This window comes from Aspergillus fijiensis (assembly GCF_003184825.1).
Source record: "Aspergillus fijiensis CBS 313.89 unplaced genomic scaffold BO72scaffold_20, whole genome shotgun sequence".
Classification (NCBI taxonomy): domain Eukaryota; kingdom Fungi; phylum Ascomycota; class Eurotiomycetes; order Eurotiales; family Aspergillaceae; genus Aspergillus; species Aspergillus fijiensis.
In genome coordinates this window covers 101,348-128,392 of record NW_024468996.1, presented here as the reverse complement: position 1 = coordinate 128,392, position 27,045 = coordinate 101,348, and the positions used below count along the sequence as shown (strand labels likewise).

Below are 27,045 nucleotides of genomic sequence, written 5' to 3'. Positions count from 1 at the left end.
AGGTAGGGCTGCTATGATTCTGGGAATGCGGCTGTAGATTGGAAGATCGGTAGAGCAATGAGAAGCTCGATATGAATCATTGTGTTGTTGCCAGTATCAGTATCCGAGTATCTAAAAATCGCGAAACCCCTGAAAATAGAACGCCGCCCATAAGCTAGGAATGATACATGCATTTTAAGGGAAAAGAAAGAAAAAAAAACAGAAAAAACCTGGTCCACCAAACACCAGCATCACGCAGATCCCCCAAACCCGAACACAACCAAAAACAAGTGCTGAGATTAGACATTCGGCTCAACCGGCGCCAACCCCGGCACACCAGAATACCTCTCCTCGCGCTCGGTCTTGAACATAATCTGCACCCAGAACTCTTTGCTATCCTCATCGAACCACGTCCAATACCTTCCCTCGCGCCGATCAATCTCCCTCGCCTGCAGCTTGAACGCGCAGGACTGATACGGCTCGGCCGCGACGACGAGATACTGAAAACTCTTGTCCGGCGGCTCCTCGACCTTCTGCTCGAAGGCCGACATGAACCGCACGCGCGGCGTCACCCCCGGCGTGATCTCCTGGTACTGGAGCTGGAACAGCATGCCCAGCTGCCGGGTGAGCGGGTCGCGGATCTTGGTGATCTTGTACCCCGGGCGGCCGATCTTGATGGTTTGTTTCTTGACCTGGACGCCCATCGCCCCCGGCAGCGCCGACGGGTCCTGGTTCTTGCCCTCGCGCTGCTCGCGCGCCGCACGCCGCGCCAGGTTGGTCTGGTGCTTCCGGCCCTGCGTGTGCGCCAGGTACGAGCCGTCGTTCTGGTGCACCGTCAGGCACAGCCGGCACTCGAACGAGCCCACGTGGTTCTTGAAGAAGTACGGGTCTTTGTCCAGGTCGATCGTCTCTAGCGCCAGTTTGCGGAGCCGCTCGCGGCGGTCCGCGTTGGTCGCGCTGTGCGAGGCCACGCCGCCGCCGCCGAATTTCGAGCCTGCGCGGTTCTAGATGGGGGTGTTAGTGGGTTGAACGGGTTGGAGAGGGGATGCGGGTTGGGGGTTGGGGAGAATTCGTACCTGGTAGTCCATTTTGGGACTTGCGCCTGGAGAGGCTCTGGTTCCGGACTATGTGGTGGATTCAAGGGTGGCAGGGTGGAGAGTATGTTGGTTGGTGTTGGAGATGGGATGGATGGATGGAATCATCGATGGATGGCAGTTTGGCGGAGAGAGAAGCTGGCATTAGGTAAGCGGGCTGGTGGCGTTGTTATTGGTTCGTGCTCCGGGGTGGGTCCCGCGGTATCGTCTGTCAATGGATATGCATATCTCTTTTGACTACGGAGTATCTTCTGATATTCATGATTGAGATCGTTTTGGCTGGTATTTAAGCATTGAGACTGTCATGGATACTCCGGCTGTTGGTCAGCGACGATCCTATGCTGGAGATCTGTGTACCGTTCGCTATGTCGGTACGGTAGAGGGTACCGCCGGCGACTGGTTGGGGGTGGAATGGGATGATCCGAGTCGCGGAAAGCATTCGGGCGAGCATAAGGGGGTGAGATACTTCACATGTGAGTTTTCACTTGCAGACACTGTGTGCTTTCTTGTCCATGAGTATGTACTGATGAACACAGGTCTGCGCAACCACCCCACGGCTGGGTCGTTCGTGCGTCCGTCGCGCCCAGCGGACAAGCCGCGCGGACTGGTCGAGGCATTGCGCGAGAAGTACGCTTCGGAGTACCTGGAGCAGGAGCTTGCTCGACAGCGCCAGGAGACAGATTCCGTCGCCCTGCACAAGCCCATCCAGATTAGCGGAAAGGTCGTCGAGGAGGTCGGGTTCGACAAAATCCGCAAGCAACTGGCCGAGCTTCAGGAACTGAAGATCGTCTTGCTGGATGGCTTGCGGGTCGCTGGCGTGTTGGGCCACCAGGCTACCACGGAAGAAGTGGACTCTGCGTATGAAGAGATTGAGCAGACTTGCCCTAAGATCACGGAGCTGGATTTGAGTCGGAACCTGCTGACTAGCTGGAGCGCCATGGCAAGGATCTGCGAGCGACTCAGGCACCTCAAGTCCTTGAAGCTGGGGTATGTCTCTATCTTAAGGTATGGGCAGGAAGTGTTCTGACTATGACACAGTGGCAATCGATTCGGTCCCGTCGAAGAAGGCCTCACATTCAACAAGATCACCGAGCTATACCTCGATGAGACGCTTCTCGCCTGGGACGAGATCTCCGCCATCACCCACCAGTTCCCCTCTCTCACTCTCCTCTCCGCCTCCGCCAACCAAATCTCCACCATCTCCTCACCACTGTCCGGGAACATCACCCGCCTCACTCTCGAAAACAACGACTTCACCTCCCTCTCCGCCCTCAAACCCCTGACCTCCTTGCCCAACCTCCAACACCTGTCCCTCCGCTCCAACGCCATCGGCACCATCACCACCCCCGAAGACCTAACCCCGCTAATCTTCCCATCCCTAACCTCCCTCGACCTCTCCCGCAACAAAATCTCCACCTGGCTCTTCCTCAACCACCTCCCCACCACATGCCCCGCCCTCACGACCCTCCGCATCTCCACCAACCCGCTCTTCGACGGGCCCATCGGCCCAACGTCGATCACCGGCCTCCCCGAAAAACCCATGACCGTCGACGAAGCCTACATGCTCACACTAGCGCGGATAGCCAACCTCCAGGTCCTGAACTACGGCACCATCACGCCCAAGGACCGCACCAACGGTGAACTGTACTACCTCTCCCTCATCACGAAGGAACTCTCCGCCACGCCCAAAGCGGAAGAACCGGCGATCCTGGCCAAGCATCCGCGGTATGCGGAGCTGTGTGAATTGCACGGCGAGCCAGAGATCCGGCGCACGAGTGCGGAGGATGCAGCTGGGAAAGTGGTGAATCCTCGGTCTGTGGCTGCGCGGTTGGTGAAGTTTGTGTTTCATTTGAGGCAGAACGAGGATGGTGGGCTTAAGGAGAAAGCGGATGAGGTGGTCAAGACGAGGGAGATCCCCAGGTCGTTCGATACGTACCAGGTCAAGGCGATTGCGGGGCGGTTGTTCGGGCTCCCTGCTTTTGGACTGAGGTTGGTGTGGGAGACGGATGAGTTGGATCCGGTTAGTCGGGAGAAGATGGAGGATGAGGAGTGGGATAGTGAGGCGGAGGATGAGCGCGGAGGGGATGTAGATGCGGATGGGGATCGGTTTGTCAAGAGAGAGGTGGAGCTGGTGGAATCGACCAAGGACATTGGGTTCTGGGTTCAGGCTGATGTGTCGGAGGTCCGGGTGAGGGTTGAGGTGGTGGATTTACGTTGAGTTGATAGAGTAATGGTCAAACTACACAATTTCTCTGGAGGAACGGACATTTTGATTAGAGGTTATTCTTGAAACTTCATGAGTTATGTTGAATCACACTAAAGACAGAACTCAATTATCCAAGATGAACTGCGAGAAGCGTGCCATTACTGCCCCAGAGCTGCTCATTCCTCGTCACCACCAGGCTCGCTTGATACGCATACTGTCAAAACATTTTCCTACCGCGCTAGTCTTGCTCTCTGTTCCCTCCCCCATTCCATATCCTTCCGCCACCCCATGTACAGTATCTTTCCTTCGTCAGCGGTCATAACCATGACCTACTTCTCAGATAATTCCCTCCACCATCCCACTGGCAACATAGCCAGTATAGGATCTGGACCCAAGCTATCTATTACTATTCTGCATATTGCCTGGAGAGCCTTTTCGCCGCCCCCGAGAATATCACCAACAACATCACTTCTCTGTGCGCGCAGAATCATCCCAGTAGTTATTCCTCTCGGCCAAGTCAGCTAAGCATGGTGAATTGTGGTTGTAGGCGATATAAAGGGTCTGCCATTCTTCGTCCGGACTGACAGCCATCAATCGACCGATCTTTAGTTCATAGGCACCTCCTTGAGCCTCATTTCGCCCACAGTAACCCCTTCGCACCAAATCTACCAATAGCTTGTGCTGAGCTGGCTCACACCCGGCGCGGAACTATCTACATTGTCACGAAGTATAGCTCCACATTCGTCCACTAGGCAAAACTATGGCATACTGCACCACCAGATATGCCGCCCGCAGAAAAGCCATCGTTCCACCTCGTGACATCATATTTTTGGGGTGACTTTTTGCGGAACTGTCAGAAACAATGCCGACCGGGTCATCGATGGGACTGTACACAGCTTCATTTTGGGAATGGAGTAAGCACTGGCGCAAAGTTTTCCTCGCTGAGACGATCAATGGACAGAGAGTCCCATGAAGGCATTCGCCGTGTCCTGCGGGTCGCCGGAGAAATCGGTAGGTTGCCACATTGACTCATTTGCCGGATCGTCCTCTTCGTCGGCCGTACGATCGACCACGGGGTCCAGCACATCCACTTCCTCAACCTCGGTGCTCAGCTCCTCTTCGCGTCGTGTCTGGGATGTTGTCGTTGGGTTCCGGTTCAGTTGCAAAAAAGGAGGTTTTTTTCGTACCCTTGCCCACAAAGAACCTGAATGGGCGGTGTATGAAAGAAAATGTGCGGAAGTTGGAAACTGAAATGCGCGGTGACCATTGCACGTCTGGAGATTTTGGTCAGAACTCGCTGATATCCGCTTCTCTTCTCCCATTTGATACCCCTGATAATTTCCCCGACTGTGAAGTGTCTTATTCCGCGGTGCTATTGTCTGATCCGAGGATGAGGTTCCGTTCTGGTGGATCTGTGACCCGGGTAGTGCGGATGGCTGGGAGCCTTGCATGGGGTTTCCAAGCGTTGGGATGAGACGCTATTGCTTCCAGTTGATGCATGGTTATCTCTTGATATAGTGAGGTGAGGCAGGGCGGCGAGGGGACGTACAGTGTCATCAATTACTACAGTTTTTATTGATACTGCTGCGCCGGGATTATATCTGCACCGCTGACCACCCGGAGGAGTCTGTTGTATATCCTCGACGCTGACTGGGAGGTTCTTCATGGTTGATTCCTATGCTTCCAAGTCTGCAAATCGTATAGTGGTAGTCAACTGATGTCTTTTCCCTTTTGTTTTGAAGCTCTCTTCTCTGCCCGTTGTTCGTATTCGCTTGCCTCGTTGACAAGAACTGGCGTCCAGATACACTGCGGATGCGGACTTGCAAAGAACATAGCTAGCTCACATTTCGAACAACCCATCCCTCTGCATCAGTGCTATGCTATCTGATGAGTTCAAGATAGCGGCAAATGACTAGAACAACTCAGTCTGATATCAAGTCCCGCAGAGTTTTCTCCATGGCACTATTGTCGAGTGGGATCTGGAATGTGTTGGGTATTCGATATTCGCATACCACTACTGTAGGGGTTTGATGTCATCGTAGGAATGGGCCAATTGCCTGCTCTCTTATAGCAAAGCACATTACGACGGAGACTCGGTGGACCGTGTGGAGATACATCTGTAGATTGAGGCCTGATGAGTTCAGCTGGTAACTGAGATCACTGCGCGAAGCTGGAGAACAGTGATCTAAATGGCTTGCTGGATCATGTAGCCAGATTTACACGTTCTTGATATCTACCTCCGATATGGTGTAAAGGTTAGCATACCTGTCTCTCACACAGGAGATCGGGGTTCGATTCCCCGTATCGGAATCACAACGTCAATTTTCTTTTTGTTGTTGTTTTACCCTCGGTTTCACCGGCAAGGGGAAGGCATGAAACCATACGAATGACGAATTCCTTCTATGCTACTTTGCCCTTCGCAGTCTTCCTCGAATTCTTTTCATTATTAGCTCGTTCATAGCGATTGATCAATTCTTTTTATCTGATCTGGGTGGTGTTCGTAATTCGTATGGTTTCATGCGATCCATCCGATCATTTAGATCATTGTGCCTCAGCTTCACGCAGTGTCTCCTGAGTCAAATGGTCCATATACCCCCTCTCACTCGGAGTAGGTGTGGGCCAATTATCATCTGATCATTCCACTATCCAGGGCTGGCACCGAGAACGCAGTTGTGATTGCTACGAAAGATAGGATAGGGGAGGGGCCTATCTTCATCAGCTTGAGGAATGCATTCTTCCGCCGGTGAGACCCAATCCGAGCCCTGATTCCACGTTTTGCTTCAGTAACCAAACCCATGTAGAAGAAGAGAACTCTCTCGTCTTTTTCGAGATTGAGTGCATATACTCCGCATTCATGTTTTCGCACTCTTCCAGAAGGCCTTCAGCTTCGAATGTGCAGGTATGTTTGAAATGAACGATGTCTCTAAGCAAGGCGCACGGAAATACTCAGCAGGGTGCTCTCAGAGTGCAGGCATAAGAACCTCCAGAGTGTAGGATTATCATCTTCTCCTAGCTTTGGTCATTCTGCAAGCTCTTCTTTGGCCACTGGGTCAAACCCAACGGCCTTGTTGTGTATACGTTGTATACACAGCGCGATGGAATCCATCAAAGCCCCGGGATCCTCCGATCGTTGGAGAGGTCGTGCATCTGAGTCGGTCTGAAAAGCCTCCTTGTAGTGCATTATCTCCTGGTTCTCCGTACAAGTGAGGAATTTAGGAGCCAACAGCGGGAGCCTGGACGGCGCTTGTACAGTAAGATAATCTCTTCCCCGCTCGTCAGCCTCGCGCTTCTTGTGCTTTGCAATCATAGAGCCCCCCTGAGTCCCCGCTGTTATTTGAAAAGTCCCGTGGCGATGAGTCACTTGCCCCTTCGAGGATCTGGCCAAAGGCTGTGAAAATCATGCAATGACTTTCCCTGACGACTCGACACGCACTAAACTCTCGAATGGAGCCACTCCATTCATGTCGTCGTCCATGGAGCATTCGAACCTTATTCCACACTTATCGTGAGGTTCGCAAGGGAAGCCCCATTGTAGGGAGCTAGGATAGCACCTATAACAATGTCCTTCAACCTTGTATACGTCCCCGGAGCACCAGAGGATGGGTAAATGTGTGCTTCTTCGATGTCCGGATAATCGGCCTTAGTGATTATGCACCGCCTCTGATCTCGAAGACCTGCCTTCTTGCTCTCTCTGGGATCACGCGGGATGTGGTCCGACCCTGAAGCTGATCGCACCGAAGGGTTTTCGTGTAGGCTGTATAGGAGTAAGTTCTTGTCCCTTGCATCGATAGCAAAGTTGGCCGAGATATGTGCTGAAAGCAGTCTTGTACCAATATTTCATTGCCAACGGGCTCGCTCAGTTCCCAGTTGCGGCGTCCTCTTTGAGAAAAACCTTGAGTTTTGCTAATGCTAAACTGTTGAGAATAGGTTCGACTCGGCGTATAGGGTAGGTCCTCTTGATCGTCGCGTCGTTCAAGGTAAGTTACTGATGAACCATTCGAAATTCACCGCTTGAATTCCGAGAAGAGGCTGACGTTGCAGCTCTTGAGAAATTTAGCAGATTGACCTGAATTGTGCTAAAAATCCAGTGGCGGGAGCCAGACAAGTCATACTCGAACTTTTGTTGTCAGATATTCAACCGCGTCTGGACAGCGTCAGGATTAAAATATCAACCCGTCTGGCCGAGAGCGTCATTGAGGTCTACGGCGAGACGCGCCTCCGTCAGGTTGAACTATGACGAGAACGCGTCTCGCTGCGCCTGCGCGTCGATATCTAGGAATCCGATATCTTGCTTGATAAGCCAGCGATTTTAGTTAAAGCAGAGCGTGATTGGAGATGAAGCAAGGTTGCCCCCCCATCTGCGGGGGAGGCCATATATCTCGACCTTGCTATCATAGAAAACCTTCGAAGTGGCGTTATATATGAGTTTTTGGCTGCGGTACTGCGTGTTTAGAGTAAACACTGTATAAGATTTGTTTATTATCGCTCAAAGGCCGAAACGTTCCAGGCCTTCTTACCCTTGGTAAAGCACGGGAGTGCCAACTGGTTGTGGTCACTTACCAGCAGGATGTTGATAGCCTATGGTAGCTTTGTGAGGGCGTAGAATAGTCTGGGTCTCTGAAGAATATTGCTTCATCGATGATCAGGAATTTAGGATAGAATTGTCTTCGCAGCATTTCGGGCAGCACTCCTGTCCCCCAGTAGACGTGCAGCTTCCTGCTTAGTGTGACGATGTTGCTTGGGCTCGCACTCAGCCTGTCACTTGTACTGGCTTTAAGCGGCAGGTCTAGGCTGCGCAACCCAACAAGGGCCGTGATTAGTCGGTGCTGGAGCATCGAGATCTGCACGAGACTGAGATAGTAGCTTAGCGCAAAGGTGCCCAGAGCTTTATGTCTTGGTGGAGAGAACCCATCAATTGTTAATCTGCCCGCAAGGCCGCCTTTATGAGGCTTTCAAGTGCTCGGTTGTTGTGACTGTCCGAGATCAAGAGTGTATAGATCTGTCAGCAATCGCAGTCCAAGCATGTCGGGGGCGAACTGAGAGCATGTCAGTAGATACTCATCATATGCTTATCATCTGTATGTAGGATTCCTTCCTTCCATACAAGGATTCAACATCCGGACTATCGTCCTATAGTGAGACAACCCCTCCTAGACTGAAGACTCGAGTCTTCATACTCCTTTCCTTCAATTGTAGGCGGGTGGTTCTCGCTGTCTCGATCTTTGACCCCTGCTCCGCCTAGCCCACGCAACCTGACCAAGAAATCAAGATGGCGGATGGTTCAACCATTTCTGCTGAACCCTGAGCATGTGAAAGGCTCGAGGAATTGACGCAGTAAGACGCAGGCCTTCGATGTGAGGTGCCTCTCCGCCCCGCCAAATGCATTCGTGGTAACGTCTAGATCCAGTGAAATACTCGACGGAATATTTCTAGACTTTCAGAGTCAGACAATGCCCAGTAACTGAGCCCATCGTACTCGAACTTAAGTAAACGAAACGCTGCCCGAGAGTCTGGCCACCGGAGGTCATCTTTGCGGTCGATATTCTGCAATACAGCTGGTGCGATGCAATCGCAGCCATCAGGAGAACTTGCATATCAATTAGCCAAAGATCCAATTACCCTTGCAGAGATACCAAGCTTCTTGTAGACGCACGATGTCCTGGTTCATTTGACCAGAATTGCCAAGCTCATAAACGTGCCTCATGCTTGGCTTTACCCTCTTTCGCTGCGTGTCTCTGCGCATCACTGTATCAGAAGCCTTTGAGATTGAGACCTGATGCGAAGCACTCTATCTCAAGGAGCAAAGCAGTGCTCTTCTTCTTGTGCGGGCCAGACCAGACACCATCAGCGGGACCCGAACCACAGGTTTACCGCGGGCTGCGACAGCCGCAATCGCTTGAGAGCACTTGTTAGCTAAGGTTCCCTTGGTGTCGTTCTTGCATTACAGCTGGAAATGACTCGCCTGAAGCAGAGACGGCTTGAGCTGCCTGGAACAGACTAGATCGGTCAGGAACCGGTCTGTGAAGGCTTCAGTGGTCTCATTTAAGTTGAGTATCGCGTATGTCTTGGCTTCCGCTTTGAGCTGGGTATCATCTACTGGAATGGGACTGTCAGCAATCTCATTGTCATCCGCTTGGTCAGAGTCATCTACAACTGAGTCAGCTGTATCGAATAAAGCGTCGTCGTCACTCTTAAAGGTTGCTTCAGCTATATCAGGAACTATTCCTTCATCAAGAATTCCTCGATACCAGATGACTTAGGCCAGTTGGCATCGTCCACAGGGACCTAGGCTCCAAATTGGACATCTGACTTCCCGATTTTATCTGCTTTCGTAATCCGCTTTATGCGAATTCCTCATCTGAGGGCAGGCAGTCCCGAGTCACAGGTGTCAACATGAACCTCATTCTGAAGAGTTTGGATCTAGCGTTGAGAATGAGGGATTACAATCCGTATGACCTGTTCGCCAGTATCGTGATGTACGTCAAGCCTCTCATTCAAAGACATAGAACGACTTATCTTTGAGTAAAAGAGAAAATGTCCGTGGCTTTGTGAGCATTTTGTCTTGTCACGGCGAATTCCATCGGCCTGTATGAGAGAGTGCCTGTTTGAACTTGATAGTAATTTGAAGGAGATGGGTCTCCTTGCTTCTTACTTCTGCTGTCACCGTTGACAGCGATATAATGGTGCAAGGAAGATCATCTGTTTTAGGTCTCGCCTCTGTGGTGTGGATTCTCCGTCCATGCTGGAGCTTTGGGTGAGCCTCGTTGTAGGGTTGCCTGTCGCTCAGTGTCCATTTTTACGCCTGATTATCCTTATCAGCTCATGTACTCAATCTTAGTCTGTATGGATACTCAGAATAGGCGCGTCAGGTCGACGGGGGCATCCAAGATTGAAATCCAAGGAAACCATGCTGCCAGAGTTGACCGGGAACCTGTATCCAGGCCTTGTCACCAACTGCTACAATGCCGTACATAGTATACCAAGCCTGACTGCTATTGTAAACGCCCGCCAGGCCATGCTGCAGCTCACGCTTGAGCACCGACCAGCAGTAATTTCCCTTCCAACCAGGCCGACTGTTACGCGGAAACTATTTGGCTTTGAAAGTTATCACCTTCTGCTGCTTGTGAGAGGCACATTGGCCGTGTATCTGGCCCTCTGGTGGGTGTATGACTCTCGCTCCACACTATAACCAGTGCAGAGGGGAAGGTATCTGGGAACATGTCTTGTTTTTATGGTTGTTTCTTCACTGTCTGCTGACAGAAGGAATTGGAGTTTCAGGGGCAAACACAAAACTGCATACTTTGAGCAGCAACAGCATCTCAGCCCCACAATCAGGACGGATCACTTAGGGCAAGCCTTTCCTGCTGCAGAGCGTTGTACAAATGGGCGGTGTACATGGTCACACCCTCGATGGTGAGAAGCATCGATTGTCCCAAGTGCGATAACCTGAAATTATATTATGCGCATTGTCCCCTCCTCAAGTTCTTTGTGGGTGCCACGCATGGGCCTTCCTCTTATCGACAAGGTGAAAGATTCGTTCGAGGCTCTGACCAGATCTGGGTCTTCCTACCTGACTCGACTCTGTTCCCTACCCATACGATATTTGTCGGAATCATCCGGTGCTGAGCGAAGGGACTGAACACCTCTTTCAGTCAAAAGTCCAAACTTCAGCCCTCGTTGTTTGCATGAACACGGGTCAAATCCCAAACAAACTCTCTCTCTCGGGAGACATCTCATAGAAAGCTCCCTTTCCGATGACACCTTTTCGCGGCGGCTGGAAGCTGGAAAATTTGCCTCATATAGAGATAGTTGTGACTCCGACGTAGATCAGATAGGCTCTGGGAACCTATCCCCGTGCTCTTTGTTGGCTTTGAGTGGGCTGATTAGAATTGGTGTGTTTCTGCATTTGATCCTACCAAGCTTGGTAAGCGTCGCCAGATAGGTAATCGGACTAGATGACACCCCTCTCCATTTCCTGAGTGATTGATGGCTTGGTAGAGTCTAGTCCGTACCGGTGAGCGGCATTGAGCAGCATATTCGGACGATTGGTGGCAAGCCGCGCTAAACGTTCTTACAAAGCAGCTGGATAAAACGATAAGCCCTCATTGTACCACTCAGTGTGAGGGGTTCTACTCTAAAGTTCAGCAGTCCATTTGCCCTCGTGGAAGTCCTTGCAGTCCTCTGAAGTGTCATCTTGCGCGAGAGACCCTCGCTTCTCTCTAACTTCGTGGTGGAGAAAGGGCCTCCGCATCACCTGTAAGCTCTTATATATATATTTGGGACCTTCATTGATGTCCTGTTTCGTTCTGACAGATAATAAACCTCAGCAGGAAGAGTATGGAGTGTCTTCCGTGACATGCACGGCAGACGGACCTTCACAAGTCGGAGTATTCTTCAATATCCTGCTCGACATGATGACGAGAACCCGGGTTTCGGGCTGGTCTTGTCGATGGCAGACCGCGTGCCACCACACATTGTCGAAGTCCTGGGACAGCTGCCGCGCCTGCTCCTTAGTCCGACTTTCCTGAAATGTCGGGAGTTTTGGTTCCTTGCAGTAAGCACACGGGGTCAATGAAGACAATGGAGTACGTATGAAAGAAGCCATCAATGCGAGTGGTCGGTCGCATTGTGCGGCAGTTCCATTATATTAGCCCATCAATTGATGGAGGCCGGGCTCGACGAGTACCACCGTCGCACACTCACCCTAGAGATTGAGGCCGACGGAGGCCAGGCGGTACGTGGCCACGAGCACCTCCGCACCGCTGTCCTTGCTGGTGAACGTGGCTGCGACATTGCCTCGCTCCTTCGGGGACTGGTAGGCCCACTTCTGGCAGATGCCGATGCCGAGCATCTTAAGGAACATGGCGAGAACCCTCTGCGTGAGGGGCCAGCGGCAGAAGAAGATGATGCGCGGCGGGCTCTTGGTCCTGGAAGCGACGAAGTACCTCTCCTCCTGCAGGTAGCGGGCAATGTACTGGAGCTTGGGCGAATCCCACGCGAGCCATTAGGCATTCTGGACGTCGTTTATGAAGGGCATCTGCGAGGTGTCGATGCGCATGTGCAGTTGGTAGTAGGTGAACCCGTGGTCCGGCTGGGCGAGACGCTCCCGAGCCGGTTGGCGAGGCCGTCCTCGGACGAACCGGTGCAGGCGCCGCCCGCTTAGCCTGGGCGATTGCTGGCGCATCGGGCTGGTCGAATCTCGGGATGTCGAACATGTCAGGCTCCCAAGTAAGTAGTCTGGAGGTTATGCTTCGCTTTCCTTTGAAATGGTCTTGACTTCATATCCTGGTCTATAAAGCCAAGCATATGAAACTTGATATGGGATTAAGAAGCTCGCATATAGACTTTCGTATAAAGCGTATGATTGATCTGGACTGAAGCCGACCCATCATTCCATATTGCCATTGCCGATCTCGCACGGGGCTCATGTTCTGATTTGAGTCCTCTAGTAATGCCAACAAATATGTTGTTGGCGACGTCGCCTCTCTTGATCGGAGTAGAGATAACGGGGTTCAGTACAACCCTTTCCAGAATCCGGACACGAATCATATCTTATCGGTTCGATACAGAGCTGTCAAGCACCTATGAAGACAGTCAGCTTGTTGTTACCATTCAATAACGTGGTGAACATGAATTACACATCGGGCTGTGCCATACCTTCATCTCTTTCCTGGCTGTTCGACAGCTGCAATCTGGCTGCCGGCTCGGGGGCTGCGGAGCAGTCATGCTTCTCTTTATAGCTTGCTGCTCATCCGACCGAAGAGAGGCCAAATTTGTATTGCTCTTCTTTTTCTTTCTTGGAAGTGGCTCTGGTGCATCTGGTCTCTCACAGCTGTGCGGTGATTAAGAAGCCGTGAGATTCGTGCCCCATCTCCGCCGGAGAGCAAAGCTGTCTCCTGCTCCATCGTGAAAGACCTTCGACGTGGTCCCGTGAATATGTGTCTGCTCCTGTACTGTATGTTGAGTATGCAGGTCTGATAGTCCTTCTCAATGAGCCTTTCGACAGCCGAGCTGAATCATGCTTCACGACCCTGAGGTGTAAAGCACATTGGCGACAGCTGGCTGTAGTCTCCGACGAGAAGGATGCTACTTCCTTGAGGAAGTTTCGTCAAGGCAGAAAACCATCCCGGATCGTGATAGAAAGTCGCCTCGTCGATAATAAGGTATCTGGAAGCTCTCGCCGCAATACCTCGGGCAAATCCAGCGGGTTTACCACAATATCAATCTTGCGCATCATGACATTCAAGACCTTTCGACGGGACTTCTCATAGCTTCGAGATTCCCCGCCACGGCTGATATGCCCAAACAGGTGGGTCAGGGGTCCCATAAGCTTATCAGAGTCTTGACAGTCCTCTTCCAGGGCTTCCATGCCGTCCTCAAGATAGCTCGCAGCCCTAACAGCGAGACCATCCCCGATATCGCCACCCTTGGTCGCTCCCTGCTCCTTGCAATGAGCCTGTAGGTGAGGCTCAACGGCCTGGCAAAGCTTGCTTGCCTTCATAAGCTGGCGCGCTACCTCCACTTTCTCTGCTGCTCCCGCCTTCCCAAGGCGCTCAGCCTCTATCATCCATGATGAGCTAGCGAAGTATCAGTCCAGCTTCGATTGATAGTTGACACCTTGGGTACAAACTTAACAATTCTTCGACATGAACGCCCATTCTCTCCAGCCCTTTGCGATGCTGGCACTTCTTTTGGACCTGGTTCTGGTCTCTCTGGAGATTAAGCTGATAGACTGATCGAATATATTACCTGTGCCATGGCTGCCGAATGCTACTGGCTTGTCCATACCAGGCATTTCATGGCCTTCGCTTCACCACCTGATTCTCCTGTGCAATGCCCCCGTTGTGCCGGATGCCGCGTAATTTGTTGATTTATTCATCAGAGCTCTCCAATGAAAGTAAGGCGGAACGACTGAAGCCATTGCAGCCTGAATTGTGGGGGGGGGGAATAGAGAATGCTCATCGAGAAGGATAACGAGAGCAGAAGTGTGAAAATGAAGGTGATAATGATGTTTGCGTCGGCGCACAGGCCCCAGAGATGCTGTTTCTGTTGGAAGAGCGAGGTCTTTCGGTACTATGGCTTAAAAATGGATGCCCTGTGATGTTTAGCAAGTCCGGTGTCACGACTGGGGGTTTGACTCGGAGATCAATGTTGTGAGAGCCTTGCTGTCTCAAAGGTGTTGCGGGAAGAACAAGCACCAGGAAGTCGTACACGGTTGGCGACGGCTTCTCCAGTTTTGGTGGAGATCAAGTTCTAGCTGCCTGGTTATGAGTGTATGATTGAGCTCCAGGAAAGAGAGGATAGACTGCCAAGGACTACTTCTGATTTGGTTTCGACGATGTGGTTTTGAGAACAGGGGAACACGAGCCAGCGTTTGATTTTTTTCGGAGTATACCAAGTATAAGCCTGAGAACTTCTCATGTTGACTCTTGAAGATGGAAGGTGGAAGATGGAAGATGGAAGAAGAAGAATGGGAGAAGAAGTACAGACTCAGAGTGTAAGGAAGTTGGATACAGAGGAGAAGGGGAAGAGGAAGGAGAGGAAGAGAAAGAAGAAACCGGAGGAGCTTAAGTATTGAAGATCCAGCTGTGTAGCTGCAGCCTTCAATGAAAGCGCAGTTTCCTGCCCGGTGAATACCCCATCTAGCAACAACTCACACCGTCAATCAACATCCTCCTCAAGACAATGCAGGATCTATTCACCCAGACCAGCAGTGAATAAGCCATTCCTAGCCACCCCCAGACAGAGACTACAGTATATACCAACCGAATAAGCGAGTCGGCCGAGAGCAGGGGACGCCCTATCAAGACCAATCTTCCACCAATCAAGGGCAGGAACCACTCGGAAAGGAAGCCGAGCGATAAGTGCAGGTGCGAAGGGCGCGCGGGGCACGTGGGGTCGACCTTCAGAGCTCACGTTATCGAATTTCCCTATCACTTGCACCGTTAGGCAGTGCTATCGATCTTCTGCACGGTCTACACCCGAAACTCTTTTCCGTTCGGGGTATTGCATTCCGTGTGTCGGCCATCTATAAATCTCTTGTCTACCCCACTTTCTTTCCAGCTGCACACAGTAATTCTCAAGGTATGTTTTGAACTACCCCTCATCACCCTACCTTGTACTGTACCATAGCTCAATCGACACCATCTCACCAGCTTATAGTACAGTACAACCCGCACAACACCGCAACAATGGGCTCAACCAACCCCAAACCCAAGGTCCTGCTGATCGGAAAGATCGACCAGTGCGTCCCCCCTCCTTTACCAGCAAACCAAGTGACCAGCACCACCACTAACCCCATCCCAGCGCATACGCCACCTGGACGGGCCTCAGCGACATCGCCGACCTCCTCGAAACAACCGCCACCAACCGCGAGGAATTCATCCAAGAATGCAAGTCCGGGAAGTACGACGGCGTCGTCGCGGCCTACCGCACCCTGGGATCCATCAACATCACCGGCCTCTTCGACCAGGAGATAATCGACATGCTGCCCTCGTCATTGGTGTGGATTGCTCATTGCGGTGCGTGCTTGCGCCTAGCCCCAGCCTTTTCTCCCCTTACCACCACCCCAACCCTCCCCGGACTCCCCCAACGCCCCCACAAACTAATCCCCAGAATAGGAGCGGGCTACGACCAAATCTCGATCCCAGCCTGCACATCCCGCGCTCCCCAACCCATCCGGGTCTCCAACGTGCCCACAGCACCGGACAACGCCACCGCCGACGTCAACATGTTCCTGATCCTGGGCGCGCTCCGCAACTTCAACGCGGGCATGCAGAACCTACGCACCGGGGACTTCCGGGGCAAACCGGGCAGCACCCTACCAGCGCTGGGCCACGACCCGCAGGGCAAGACGCTGGGCATCCTGGGGATGGGCGGGATCGGGCGGAACCTGAAGCGGAAGGCCGAGGCGTTCGGGATGCGCGTCATCTACCACAACCGGCGCGCGCTGGGCGCCGAGCAGGCCGACGGGGCGGAGTACGTGAGCTTCGACGAGCTGCTCGCGAAAAGTGACGTGCTGTCGTTGAATCTACCCCTCAACCCGAAGACGAGGCACATCATCAGCCATGCCGAGTTCGCCAAGATGAAGGATGGCGTCGTGGTGGTCAACACGGCGCGCGGCGCGGTCATGGATGAGGAGGCGCTGGTGCAGGCGTTGGACTCCGGGAAGGTGTTTTCCGCGGGGTTGGATGTCTTCGAGGAGGAGCCGGCGGTGCATCCCGGTCTGTTGCGTAATCCCAACTGTGTGCTTGTGCCGCATATGGGGACTTGGACGGTCGAGGTGAGTGCTTATCCCCTTTCCTTTTTCTATCTGTTGGTTTGAGAGTAAAGTGGCTAACAGAGTCTTTCACTGCAGACACAAACGGCGATGGAGGAATGGACGATCGGCAATATTCGCTCCGCCTTGGAGACGGGCAAGTTGAAGAGTCCCGTTCCTGAGCAGGCAGACCTTTAAACGATAAGCTGCAAGATTGTATATACGGCATAGAAACGTTAATAGAGGTTAAGAATCGGACTGCTTTTTTGTGTATGTACAATGGTCTCATTATTTCATTGTCTTCAGACGAAGTGTCTAGACACTAGCGCCAACCCATACAGTCCCCTCTCCACAGGCAAAAGCAATATCACGAAGCAATTATGACACCTTTTCAGGTAATGCAGCCGTAAACGCCGTCAACTGCCCGTCCTTCTGCTACCAAAATCACAAAAAGTAAAAAAACCCAATCCCAAGCGTAACTCCGGGCCCAGGTGTGACTTCTCTACCCATGTCCAACCCACCTGGCAGGTGTGAGGTCTATCCACCCGCGACTACTGTTGGCGGGAACTCCCTCAATGACCAGACAGAAAGTCTAGTTGAACATGGTGAATCGGTACGCAGCGTACCGACGCGCTTTTCATATGATAGATCGCAAATTGCTCGCATCAGAAAGAATGAATCACCCCGCTGGTCACTCCCGGGAAACGATCCAGGACCGAACGACCATGCCACAGATGCGCTTGATCACTTGTGTTGTACCCTTGCCGCCGGCCTCCTGTTCGAGGAACTTCTGTGCGACATACAACTTGGCTCCCGCGTCCTTCTCGTTCGTCGTGATCGGTTGCGGGAAGCTGCGGGGAAAGTCCGCCCACCGTTGTCCCAGGTGACGCGCAATAGCGATTGAATAGATCACATCTCGGTTCTCGTACGTGTCCAACAATGTTCGGCAGCGGGCCAGGGTATCGTCGATCTCCTTGGCCGAGCTGGCTTCGTTGTCGTGTAGCGTGAGGAAGTATCCGACGGCGCTCCAGAAGTCCAACGACCGCTGTGTGAGCTGATCCGGCAGCGAGGGGGGATTAGCAGCCGGCTCCCGGGTAGGAAACTGGCTCAGAGGGTTGGAGTCTAGATGTTCGCCCGTGATCATTGCCTCAATCACATCCAGTCTCTTCGCCGACGCTAGCAAATCGTACTCAGGCTGAGCACCTCCGGACACGTTCATAACATGACGGCACAAAGTCATCGAGCTCCACACCACTGACGCTTCGAAACTCTCCAACCGAGCAACCACGTTCGGATCATTCAGATTGGGGTCGTTGAAGGCATCGATCAAGGCGGAGTACTCCGCCATGAGCTGTGCATTTGCCAGCAAATGAGGCAACGCTTTATCTTGGAACCACCTGGTTTCGAAAAACTTGTCTATGGCGGGAGCGTAGGTTGCGAGGAACACGGCTTGGATTTCCTCAAGCCGGTTAGGCGGCAGCGATGTGATGGGGTGCGGAGGGGGAGGGGGAATTCCTCGCAGGGCAAGAAGGTCGCTGATCTGCACTTGTTTCACTGCGGGCCGAGTTAGCATGCTTACAGCACCATCGTAGGTAGAAGAGTATACCTCTAAAACTGGTGGCCTCCGACGGGGTGCCAGTAGCATTGGTTGCTGCCGGGTTCACCGTCGGCTGCAGGCCTCCTTCAACGGCATGCTGTATGCTGGCCATGTTCTGCTGGTTGTTCACGTCGGCGGAGTGATCAACGGGCGCTCCGTAGCTATCGTAGCGGTCGGTTGACGTGCTGGGCGATTCGGAAGGAGCAAACGGTTGCGACGCGGCAGGTACGTAGCCCGGAGGAGCTTGGGGATAAGAGGTGGAAGGATCCTGAGGATTTACCACCAAAGAAGGATGCGGATTAGGGGCGGGTTGAATAGCAGAAGGCGTTGGTTGTTGTTTAAACACGGGGTCGTAACCAAGACATTCCCGTTTACTTTTGACACAGTTCCGACAGACAGGATGACCCTCGTCACACTAGTGTGCATTAATTAGTTAGCGGGGATATCGATGAAGGGTACAAACCCAAAATCCACAGAGGAGAGGTCAAAGAAGAAGAACAAAAAGAGTATAGAGTGACACAAAGAAGTGACCGCTCAGGGTATCAAAAATAAATGTGAGCGTGAATAGTTAGGCGGGGAGGAAAGCAGCAACAGTGGTGAGTGGGCGAGAACAACAACAAGCGACAGGCGGGGTTCGGCGAGCCGAACAAACATTTGCGGCGGCGCAAGCGAACACTCGCCTGTTGCGACCGCCTGCCATTGTCTGCCCGCCCGCCCGCCCTCCTTGCAGTTCAGTTTCACCTCCCCTCCTCTTCCTCCCCCACATTAATCACCCTCACAACAGAACACACATTATCGATCAAAAAGATCACACATGCTATTCTTGCACAAATGCACATACCTTGATTCGTCGCTTACGACATGTTAGGCACCCCGTTTTCGTCCGACGCTTAACCTCCTTCTTGTGTCTCCCGCCCGACAACATCTTGTTAGGGTCACCCGGAAGCTGGTAACGCATCTGGGAGTTGGCATTCATCCCCATTTGACCAACATTGGTAGGGTATCCCGTCATGTACTGGCCAACGGACGTCATCGGAGGCATGTTTGAGGGCATGGGCGAACCAATGGGGGCCTGTGGCATTTGGGAGTGCTGTCCCTGCATCGAATGGTGATCCATGGTCTGCATCGACGGCGCACTCATGGATTGGTGGTTGTGATACATGTCCGAGCTCTGGTGCTGCTGGTACTGTTGCTGTTGCTGGTGCGGTTGTGTCGGTGTCGACTGCCCCGGACCTTGCTGGTGTTGAGATGGCGATCCATGCTGCGATGGCGTGTGCTGCTGCTGCGGATGATGTTGGTTGTGGGAGTATTGATGCTCGTAGTGATTATGGGGTTGCGGCGGTTGACCTGGGTGTGGGGACTGCTGATGTTGATGTGTGTGGTGGGACAAATGAGAGTGCTCCTGCTGAGCGGGCTGCTGCGAATGCGTGTCGTTCACTGGAGGATGATAGGAGGGAGCGGGGGTGGAGGAATGGGGCGTGTGATCGGGAAAGTCGAAACCATTCGTTCCTGGTGGGTGTGAATGGTCCACCCCATGGCCATCGGTGTCACTTTGTTTTAATTCCGGGAACGAGAAATCGGGTTCCTCGGTATGTAGCCCGTCCGTAGCTGGAAGCGTAGTGTCGAGCGGTGGTAAAGATGTATCGATTGGAGGAAGCGACGGTATCGTCGTATCGATTGGGGGCAGTTCATGACTGAGACGTTCGTGTTCCTCCATCGCTGGCAGAGTCGTATCGATTGGAGGGAGTGAGGTATCGATATGGGGAAGCGCGTGGTCTACTGGCGGCTCGCTGCTGTGCTGCTCAGTTGATGGCATCTGAACCGAGGGCATCTCAAGGGGAGGCTGTTCGGCAGGAGGCTGCTGAGGAGGGGGTTGCTGAGGGGGAGACTCTTGATGAGGGGCCTGCTGATAGGGAGGCTGCTGAGGGGGCGGCTGCTCATGGGGCGGCTGCTCATGTATAGGCTGCCCATGGGGAGGCTGCTGAGGGGAAGGCTGTTGCTGAGGGGGTTGCTGATGAGGAGGCTGTTCAGAGGCAGGCTGCTCGTTAGAAGGCTGCTCAGCGGGAGGTATTTGAGGAGGAGGAATTTCAGCAGGAGGCATCTGAGCAGAGGGCTGCTCAGCAGAAGGCATCTCAGTCGGCTCTGGAGCCGGCTTGGGCGCCTCCTCTGCTGGATTCGTCGAATCTGTTGGCTCCGCCATCTCAATAAGAGTTCGACACCTCTGTCACCCGTGCGTACAATAAGAATAAATGTATTCGAGCCTTGGAAAGGCTTTCCGGTCTGTCGGACGGGTCGAGGTCGGCCACGGATGACTTTTACCGCTAGCAAAGACTTTGCAGGGAATGCGGAGCCGATGGGTGCTGTTTCTCTAACTCAAAAGGTAAAGCATGTTAGTGGGTTGATTCCGATTAACGCGACCCAACGACACTCTGGCAACCCTGGGACATCATGGCTGTTCGTATCGAACAGTTGGTGTCGAGACTGGTCGGTTCTTTTGGCTCGCGCATTTGTCGGGGTGTCGAGTTCCGACGCGATTCCCTCGAAAATTGTCCGCATACGGAGGGTGCTGGTACGATCCACGATGCGCTGGCTACCGTCCCCTAACCTGACCAAGCCCCTTCCAAATATCCAAGCTCTTTCATCTTGTGTCCCAAGAGGCAGTGCAGCCTTGTCAGACCGGGCAACGCTGGATGCGACCGTCTAGAGCCTCCCCGAATCCTACCCCAGGACGGCACTGCCACGGCGGAAGAATCGTACATGGTGCACTGGCGGAGGTCGAGATACCATGCGAGTCCGGTCGTAATTACCCCGGTCGAAGGAACAAACCGGCGAGTCGACAAGTCACAATGACCGAGGCAGACAGAGGTCGAGCGCGTGTCGGGGGGGGGTTGCCAGAGGGGAGGGATCGGGACAAGCAAATGGGAAGAAGCTCTCGTTTACTCACCATGCACTGGGCCAGATAAGCGAAAAGAAGCGAGCCGAATGACTATAACACCAAAACACGCAATGCGGCACCAAATAATCTCCGCATTTGGGGGTGGGAGGGGGAAAATGGGAATGCGACAGGAAAAGGCTGTTGCGCAGATAAACGAGCGAGGCAGAGAGAGCGCGAGAGCTTCGGGGCCGCGAAAGAATAGTGAGAGGGTGAGAGAGAGGGAGAAAGAGAAGAAGTTGAGTGAGTGAGTGAGAGAGTCAGTCCCCGGACTCTTGGTTTGGTCTGCGCCGACTACGCCGACGGGGAAAATTAATACGGGCAGAAAAATTCGATGCAAAAAAAAAGGGAAGTGTCCAACGGTCGGTGGTCAGTCAGTCAGTGGCAACCAGACTTGAATCCATCTTCAACAACTGACAAGGTACTGTACAACCATCACTATGTGATTCTTATCGTTCTCCTTAACATCTAGTTTCTGTGTTCTTTTGGGATTTCTGCAGTATTCTTAGATGAGTTTATTCAGTTCGGTAATTTCTAGCGCGCCGTTTATTTACTATCTGCGCACCACCCAATTCAAGTGAATTGTTCAAACCATCAAGCTATTTTCGAGGCTTTGGCTTAGTTGATAACTGGAAAAAGTAATATCTACAGATGGGGTGCGGCTCTGGTGATGCGGTTTCAGTTGCCCGCCAAGGCTAGATCTGCAGTTGTCTGGGTGTTCAGTTGGAGTTGCTGTTCCCGCCGAGCTCCAATTGCCAGAACACTCCCGAGGCTCATGGATGAACCTCCCGAGATGGACCAGATCAGCACCGTTACGCTGTTTGGCATCAACGTAGATGTGGAGGTTTTTTCCGTGACCATTGATGAGTCTCTTGTAGTGAGCCCTCTTGATGCCATTTGCAGCTGAGACATTTCATGCAGCTGGTGTACTTCTGGATGTAACATCCAGTGACAGCATGCGTATTGCATCGTAGATCAGGCGTCGAACTCCCTCAGCAAGGGCGTCTCAGCCCTTTGAACTGTTCCATCGCATAATTGAGTGACGCACTCATTTCCTCATGACCTTCGGTTTGCGTTTCTTGAACACAACTCCAGCAGCTGGCTCTTCAGCCTCGGTTTTCGGTACAGTTTCCAACGATGTATCACCCCCTGCCTGCTCCTCCTTGACAGTAGGTGCTTCACCTGACTCTGCAGGCTGCACTTCTCCCTCCGACTTGACCGGCACGAAGTGGCCTTTGGTTGATTCCTTCCCCGCGGGCTCTGCATCCTGCTGGGTTCTCGGATTCGCATCCACGTCCGCTTCCGCCTTGACCTCCGATGGCTTCACCCTCTTAATCTCCCTCGTCGACGCCAGTAGCGCATCCAGATCCGTGTCCTCCTCCTTGGCCCCAGGATACCTCCTGACCGACGACCCCCAACCCTTCGAGACAAACCTCTCCGCCTCCCTCTTTGCCTCCACCTCCTCCTCATCAACATCGGCATCACCACCACCACCACCCTCCAACTTGCGCTTGCGCACTCCCACCGACCTCCCCGCCTTCGAACCGCCCTCCTCCCCACCATCAATCACCTTCTCCGAAACAGTCTGCCACGTCCCCGCTAAGGCCATCTCCCCGCGGAACTCGTCCGGAATCGCCACCCCCATTTCCGCCAACTGCGCCATCTGCCGTTTCCGCTCCTCCATCGACACCGGCCTCTCTTGGGGTTTGGGGGTCTCTCGTTGCCGCCACGGTGCCCCTGCGGCATCGCCACTTTTGCTGGGGTCATTGAGTCCCGCGACCGTCTGCCGCAGCCGCTCAACCTCGCTCTTGGCGCGCTGGGACTCGCGCTGCTGCTGCTCGTTGTTGCGGTGGATGTCGCGGAGGAAGCGTTTGAGGTTCCCTTGGTGTTTGCCCGTGGCTTCGTGTTGGGCTTTTTCGAAGGGGGTGTCGCGGATGAAGATCTTGCATTGCTTGCACCAGTATTTTGGCTTCGCAGAGATTGAGTTTAGTAGGTGGCCTGGTTTGAGCTTTTGGGAGGGCAACGGAGGGCGCTGAGAGGAAGGGGAGAAAGGAAGCTTACTGCTGATTTCCAGTATTCTGCCATGCTGTCGTGTGTCAGCCCAGTTCTCACCAAGAAGGCTAAGATTGAGCGTGAGAAGGAAAAATGGTGAGAGTTGACGGAGATTGAGGCAGTTCGGACAGGCCTTGGGTGGGTTTATTGCGAACTGCGACGGGTCGGAGCGTCACTCGGTCGGTCGCTCATGCTCGCCCCACAAGTGCGGATGGCGCTAGCCCTAGACGGGCAAGAGCGGCCTCGACCGTGGACGCATAGATCTAGGTAAATTTAAGCACCAGGTACAATATATATTGAAACCATTCCTGCCCGGGCTCTACCTGTATGATCTTTCCGTATTCTTTCTCTGTCTCAAAAACCCAACGGGAGAGAGCCCGCTACAATGCGCCTGCACCGCTCCTTGACAGTCCTGAGGAAGCCCATCCTCAATCCCCATCTGCATGGCCCACTAATCCAACGATACCACTTCCACCCCTGGTATACCATCCCCCAGGAGGACATCAACCGCGTCACCATCCCAAAAGGTCCTCCTCTCACAGATGTCCCCCTTAACTTTCCTCCAGACCTTCTTCATCGCAATCAAGAGAACTACCTCACCTATATCTCCACACTTCTTCAGCGTTTCAATGGCAGGACTTGGGGGTTCCCGATTTTCCGAGCGTTCACCACCTCGCCCACCAACGTAGAGAATAAGGAGAAGCTGTGGTCAGCCTATCTAATCAACTTGTACCGCGGGATTTACACTGAATTCCGCAAGGATGAGAACTTTCGTACTGCGCGGGTTGAGACCAACCCGGGTCAAACCGACGCGCTGTTCCCCCGGTTCTACTGCCCAATCATCCAGCCCGACGTGCCCATCCTGGATGAGAACAGGGATGGGGGACTGGGAATTGGCCCTGCGACACGCGAGGCTATTCGCACCCGCTTTGCAGAATGGGTCTCCGACACCACCGAAGAACGGGACGGGCCTGGTGCGGTGGCGATGCGAGATGAGGAGGTGCCGCAGTATCGAATGTGCTTGGTCGTCGATGATTACTGTCTGGAGCAATTTCAAGCGGCACGGTCGGAAGAACAGCACCATGGTGCTCCCATGATCGTGCTAGAGAGGGACTGGACGCCCGACAAATATCGTGGATACCACCGACCCGAATGGACGGATGGGCAAATTCACAAAGAGCCGCCAGAGGATGAAAATGAGGAGGATTGGAAGCCCGAGGATGAGATTCTACTGACGTTCTTCGACAAGGTGGAAGGGTCACGGGCGCCGGTGCTTGGCTGGATGTATGCGCGGTCGAATTGCCCTGGTTCTCTGTATGCGGCGATCGCGCAGGAGCGGCACCACTCGGCGGCATATCATGCATTTGTGCGTCCGCCAGGCATTTATCCCGATGATAGTGATGCTCTCTGGAAAGTGCAGTGGTAATTCTGTAAACTTTGGGCTGGGTTTATACCACAATTGTCAGCACTCCTTCATGATGGTGGGCACGCTGAGCATGCTGGAGATATAGATCGCTGCATTCTTCATTTCCGTGTAGATCTCTCGGCGCACTGTGATAAACCTCGGCAGCATCTGTGCAGGATGAGGGATACCTGAATATACTAGGCGGACAAATTGTAGGAGCTTGATTTCTCGATATGAGGTAAGAACTGCTCACTACATTGGGTTACTGAACGTTCGCAGGTAAGGACCTCTTCAGCTCGGTCACAATAGTCAAAGGTGCCTATTGCTCCCCATCTCCAAAGTTAAGTATACCCAGGATTCCACCTGGCAGTTTGACAGAATATAACAAGTTATTGCCCAACACAATTATATACCCAATACACTATAATACACTCATCCCAAAACGGAAATATCTTGCAGACGGCACAACTCCCACTGCACCCCAACCCAAAAACCAAACACCTGAATGCTGAACACCGAAAATGCACCAAACGCTCTAAGTAACCATTATGTATCATTGCTTCTCCAGATCGCGGGGCGGCTCCGGGTTGTATCGCAGGCCATTGTCGCGTGCCATCCAGTTGATGTCGCGGAGGCGCAACTCCCGCATGTAGGAGCGCTGTTCGTGGGAGAATTCTCGTTCCTGCTCGTCGTTGCGGAACCCGCCCGTGGCGACAGAGTGGATGGAGTATCCGATGAGGACGGAGACCACGCAGCCCAGGATGACGAAGACGATGATGGCGGATTTGTCGATCATTGTGAATGGTTGTGTGTGTGACTGGGGGTTTGTGGTGGTTAGTATTGGTGATCATTGTATATAAGTGAGGGAAGTGAGTGATCCCGGAGGCTGAAGGACGTGTACTCACTTTGTGAAGGAATGAAGGAAGCTTAGTGTATATCCAGAAGTGAAGTATCGGTATATAGGCTCAGTGATACAACACACAAGTAGCGATCGAAACAAAAAGAGAGTATAGTAAGGACGAATCAAACGAATGACTGGATGATGCGCAAAGAGAATGAATGCTTTGGTCTGGGATACTTTCTCCCAGGATCCGCGAGGATCGCATGCTTATATACCCCCAACTCCTCCTTCTGTCCCCCCTTCCCCAGCTGAAATCTCTGTTTATGTTGCCCTCCACTCATCCAGCTCGAAATGTCTATTTCGGGGTCTCGGTGCAGGAGTATATCGCAGCGCCAAGCATCTCCATCGCATCCCCCGCTAGTCCGCAAAGCGTATGGTTCAGGTGTCAGTGACGTCATTAGCGAGCCGGCCAATGGGAGCCTCCAGATAGCAGTCCTAGCGCTGACACACCATGCCTGTTCCGGTAGGAAGAGTTTTGCGCCTCCAACCCACCATACATGAACTCCTGAACTACTGCGGCCAATTTGACTTTGCGATGCTTGGCTCTCATTCCCCCCCGTCGTCGTGTCGTCTCATCAGCCTCGCCGGTGGATTGGACTGTGTTTGGGTCCTGTGCGTGGGGTCCGAGGAAATGAAATTCTTGGTGAGGCCAATTGTTGCGTGCGGGCCCTGAAACTTGAACTCGGGGTGGGGTCTCCCATTGGGCTGCTCCATTGGCATCGGCTGTTCCGTGGGCTGCTCAGGTACACTATCGTACACTATCTGAAGGGTCATCAAACATGTCCAATGAGTTGCCGGGGGCCCCTGGTTTGCCTGACTCAAGGCTGTGCGTGGACCGTGGTACTTTGAGACGCGATCTGAGAAGAACTCCATTGTTTTTCCTCTGTGAGAGTATAAGTCAACCGGAGAAGGGTCTTCGCTAGTTTCTCGCATTCTCTTGTTGATGTATGGTAATCAGACAGACCCTATTGGCTTCGCTCCTTGTCAGGGCTCAGAGAAGGTTACGGGACTTGGTCGCATACTCTGAGGCAGATTGGCCGATGTTGTTGGACTGCCATAGAAAAGTCCAAGCGGTTCATGTATTTTCTTGTAGCGGACATGCAATTTAATAGTACTGTCATGGCTAATCCTTCTAGACGCCCGGGCACATGGTTCGGGTGGGAGAACGTTGGCCCCGTTGATCTGCCCATCCCGGCTGATCAATGCTGATGCCGGTTGTTTTTCCATTGGCTCACAATTGCTGACAACAGTGCCAGTGTCTTGTACCTGCATGAAAGCAGATTCACTCCTCTCCAGGTAGATACATTAGGTACCGTACCTACTAGTAGTTGCCCACGATTGGCTCTTTGCAGGGAATGTTCTAACCTATCGGCATGCTCGCATAGAGTTCACTTTAAGGCTGGTGTACTATTAACGCTCCACACATGCTACACTCGAATGGGTCGATCTTGAATCTATATGCATGCCATGCAGTCCCGTGACTTGCATTCCCTCCTTTTCTTCACATAGATCACTGTGCGTGAGAGTGGTGACAAGAAAACTGTTTGCTGGGGAACTTTGCAGAAGGAGACCTTACTTGAAAGCCAAGCCTGTGCCTTCCATTATCCCTGATAGCTCACAT

The 27,045-nt window shown here is 52.9% G+C and overlaps 10 protein-coding genes and 1 non-coding gene across 11 annotated transcripts; 4 read left to right on the top strand and 7 right to left on the bottom strand.

The window, feature by feature from the left end:
* Positions 1-51: 51 nt before the first annotated feature.
* Positions 52-1,158, bottom strand: BO72DRAFT_427926 (spliceosome assembly protein PRP11). The gene is made up of 2 exons (XM_040943006.1): positions 1,056-1,158; positions 52-983 (listed from the first exon to the last, which is right to left on the bottom strand). The coding sequence occupies exons 1-2, from the start codon at positions 1,065-1,067 to the stop codon at positions 279-281; spliced, it is 717 nt and encodes a 238-aa protein (XP_040801788.1). The 5' UTR covers positions 1,068-1,158; the 3' UTR covers positions 52-278.
* Positions 1,159-1,324: 166 nt separating this feature from the next.
* BO72DRAFT_427922 (putative tubulin-specific chaperone) lies at positions 1,325-3,391 on the top strand. Its single transcript, XM_040943005.1, has 3 exons — positions 1,325-1,546; positions 1,610-2,060; positions 2,112-3,391. The coding sequence occupies exons 1-3, from the start codon at positions 1,378-1,380 to the stop codon at positions 3,289-3,291; spliced, it is 1,800 nt and encodes a 599-aa protein (XP_040801787.1). The 5' UTR covers positions 1,325-1,377; the 3' UTR covers positions 3,292-3,391.
* A 667-nt stretch (positions 3,392-4,058) lies between these two features.
* Positions 4,059-4,899, bottom strand: BO72DRAFT_447567 (uncharacterized protein). The gene has a single exon (XM_040944576.1). It carries the CDS (start codon positions 4,728-4,730, stop codon positions 4,230-4,232), a length of 501 nt encoding a protein of 166 aa, XP_040801786.1. The 5' UTR covers positions 4,731-4,899; the 3' UTR covers positions 4,059-4,229.
* A 618-nt stretch (positions 4,900-5,517) lies between these two features.
* On the top strand, positions 5,518-5,589 carry BO72DRAFT_t124. The gene has a single exon. It is a non-coding gene; the product is annotated as a tRNA-Glu (tRNA).
* Positions 5,590-11,983: 6,394 nt separating this feature from the next.
* Positions 11,984-12,494, bottom strand: BO72DRAFT_458334 (uncharacterized protein; the record flags this gene model as incomplete). Its single annotated transcript, XM_040946373.1, has 2 exons — positions 11,984-12,259; positions 12,420-12,494. 2 exons carry the CDS (start codon positions 12,492-12,494, stop codon positions 11,984-11,986), a joined length of 351 nt encoding a protein of 116 aa, XP_040801785.1.
* Positions 12,495-13,256: 762 nt separating this feature from the next.
* Positions 13,257-14,174, bottom strand: BO72DRAFT_96050 (uncharacterized protein). Its single transcript, XM_040950831.1, has 2 exons — positions 13,910-14,174; positions 13,257-13,856 (listed from the first exon to the last, which is right to left on the bottom strand). The coding sequence occupies exon 2, from the start codon at positions 13,844-13,846 to the stop codon at positions 13,388-13,390; it is 459 nt and encodes a 152-aa protein (XP_040801784.1). The 5' UTR covers positions 13,847-13,856; positions 13,910-14,174; the 3' UTR covers positions 13,257-13,387.
* Positions 14,175-15,231: 1,057 nt separating this feature from the next.
* On the top strand, positions 15,232-16,900 carry BO72DRAFT_427919 (D-mandelate dehydrogenase-like dehydrogenase). The gene is made up of 5 exons (XM_040943004.1): positions 15,232-15,363; positions 15,442-15,523; positions 15,586-15,800; positions 15,900-16,561; positions 16,637-16,900. Exons 2-5 carry the CDS (start codon positions 15,471-15,473, stop codon positions 16,733-16,735), a joined length of 1,029 nt encoding a protein of 342 aa, XP_040801783.1. The 5' UTR covers positions 15,232-15,363; positions 15,442-15,470; the 3' UTR covers positions 16,736-16,900.
* Positions 16,901-17,228: 328 nt separating this feature from the next.
* Positions 17,229-19,950, bottom strand: BO72DRAFT_376779 (putative C6 finger domain protein; the record flags this gene model as incomplete). Its single annotated transcript, XM_040941229.1, has 3 exons — positions 17,229-18,091; positions 18,144-18,549; positions 18,976-19,950. 3 exons carry the CDS (start codon positions 19,948-19,950, stop codon positions 17,229-17,231), a joined length of 2,244 nt encoding a protein of 747 aa, XP_040801782.1.
* A 2,164-nt stretch (positions 19,951-22,114) lies between these two features.
* On the bottom strand, positions 22,115-23,151 carry BO72DRAFT_468120 (putative formin binding protein; the record flags this gene model as incomplete). The annotated part of the gene is made up of 2 exons (XM_040946883.1): positions 22,115-23,035; positions 23,128-23,151. 2 exons carry the CDS (start codon positions 23,149-23,151, stop codon positions 22,115-22,117), a joined length of 945 nt encoding a protein of 314 aa, XP_040801781.1.
* Positions 23,152-23,451: 300 nt separating this feature from the next.
* On the top strand, positions 23,452-24,544 carry BO72DRAFT_527265 (uncharacterized protein; the record flags this gene model as incomplete). Its single annotated transcript, XM_040950092.1, has 1 exon — positions 23,452-24,544. The coding sequence occupies exon 1, from the start codon at positions 23,504-23,506 to the stop codon at positions 24,542-24,544; it is 1,041 nt and encodes a 346-aa protein (XP_040801780.1). The 5' UTR covers positions 23,452-23,503.
* Positions 24,545-24,902: 358 nt separating this feature from the next.
* BO72DRAFT_447561 (uncharacterized protein) lies at positions 24,903-25,673 on the bottom strand. The gene is made up of 2 exons (XM_040944575.1): positions 25,429-25,673; positions 24,903-25,340 (listed from the first exon to the last, which is right to left on the bottom strand). The coding sequence occupies exon 2, from the start codon at positions 25,317-25,319 to the stop codon at positions 25,077-25,079; it is 243 nt and encodes an 80-aa protein (XP_040801779.1). The 5' UTR covers positions 25,320-25,340; positions 25,429-25,673; the 3' UTR covers positions 24,903-25,076.
* Positions 25,674-27,045: the final 1,372 nt, after the last annotated feature.

What these genes read in the sequence shown, in the direction of transcription:
- BO72DRAFT_427922 (XM_040943005.1), top strand. Translation starts at nt 1,378, where the DNA reads ATGGATACTCCGGCTGTTGGTCAGCGACGATCCTATGCTGGAGATCTG. An exon ending in GGGGGTGAGATACTTCACAT is followed by an intron (nt 1,547 to 1,609) that starts GTGAGTTTTCAC and finishes TGATGAACACAG; the next exon opens with GTCTGCGCAACCACCCCACG. An exon ending in CTCAAGTCCTTGAAGCTGGG is followed by an intron (nt 2,061 to 2,111) that starts GTATGTCTCTAT and finishes ACTATGACACAG; the next exon opens with TGGCAATCGATTCGGTCCCG.
- BO72DRAFT_447567 (XM_040944576.1), bottom strand. Translation starts at nt 4,730, where the DNA reads ATGCAAGGCTCCCAGCCATCCGCACTACCCGGGTCACAGATCCACCAG.
- BO72DRAFT_96050 (XM_040950831.1), bottom strand. Translation starts at nt 13,846, where the DNA reads ATGATAGAGGCTGAGCGCCTTGGGAAGGCGGGAGCAGCAGAGAAAGTG.
- BO72DRAFT_427919 (XM_040943004.1), top strand. Translation starts at nt 15,471, where the DNA reads ATGGGCTCAACCAACCCCAAACCCAAGGTCCTGCTGATCGGAAAGATC. An exon ending in CTGATCGGAAAGATCGACCA is followed by an intron (nt 15,524 to 15,585) that starts GTGCGTCCCCCC and finishes ACCCCATCCCAG; the next exon opens with CGCATACGCCACCTGGACGG. An exon ending in GGTGTGGATTGCTCATTGCG is followed by an intron (nt 15,801 to 15,899) that starts GTGCGTGCTTGC and finishes TCCCCAGAATAG; the next exon opens with GAGCGGGCTACGACCAAATC.
- BO72DRAFT_447561 (XM_040944575.1), bottom strand. Translation starts at nt 25,319, where the DNA reads ATGATCGACAAATCCGCCATCATCGTCTTCGTCATCCTGGGCTGCGTG.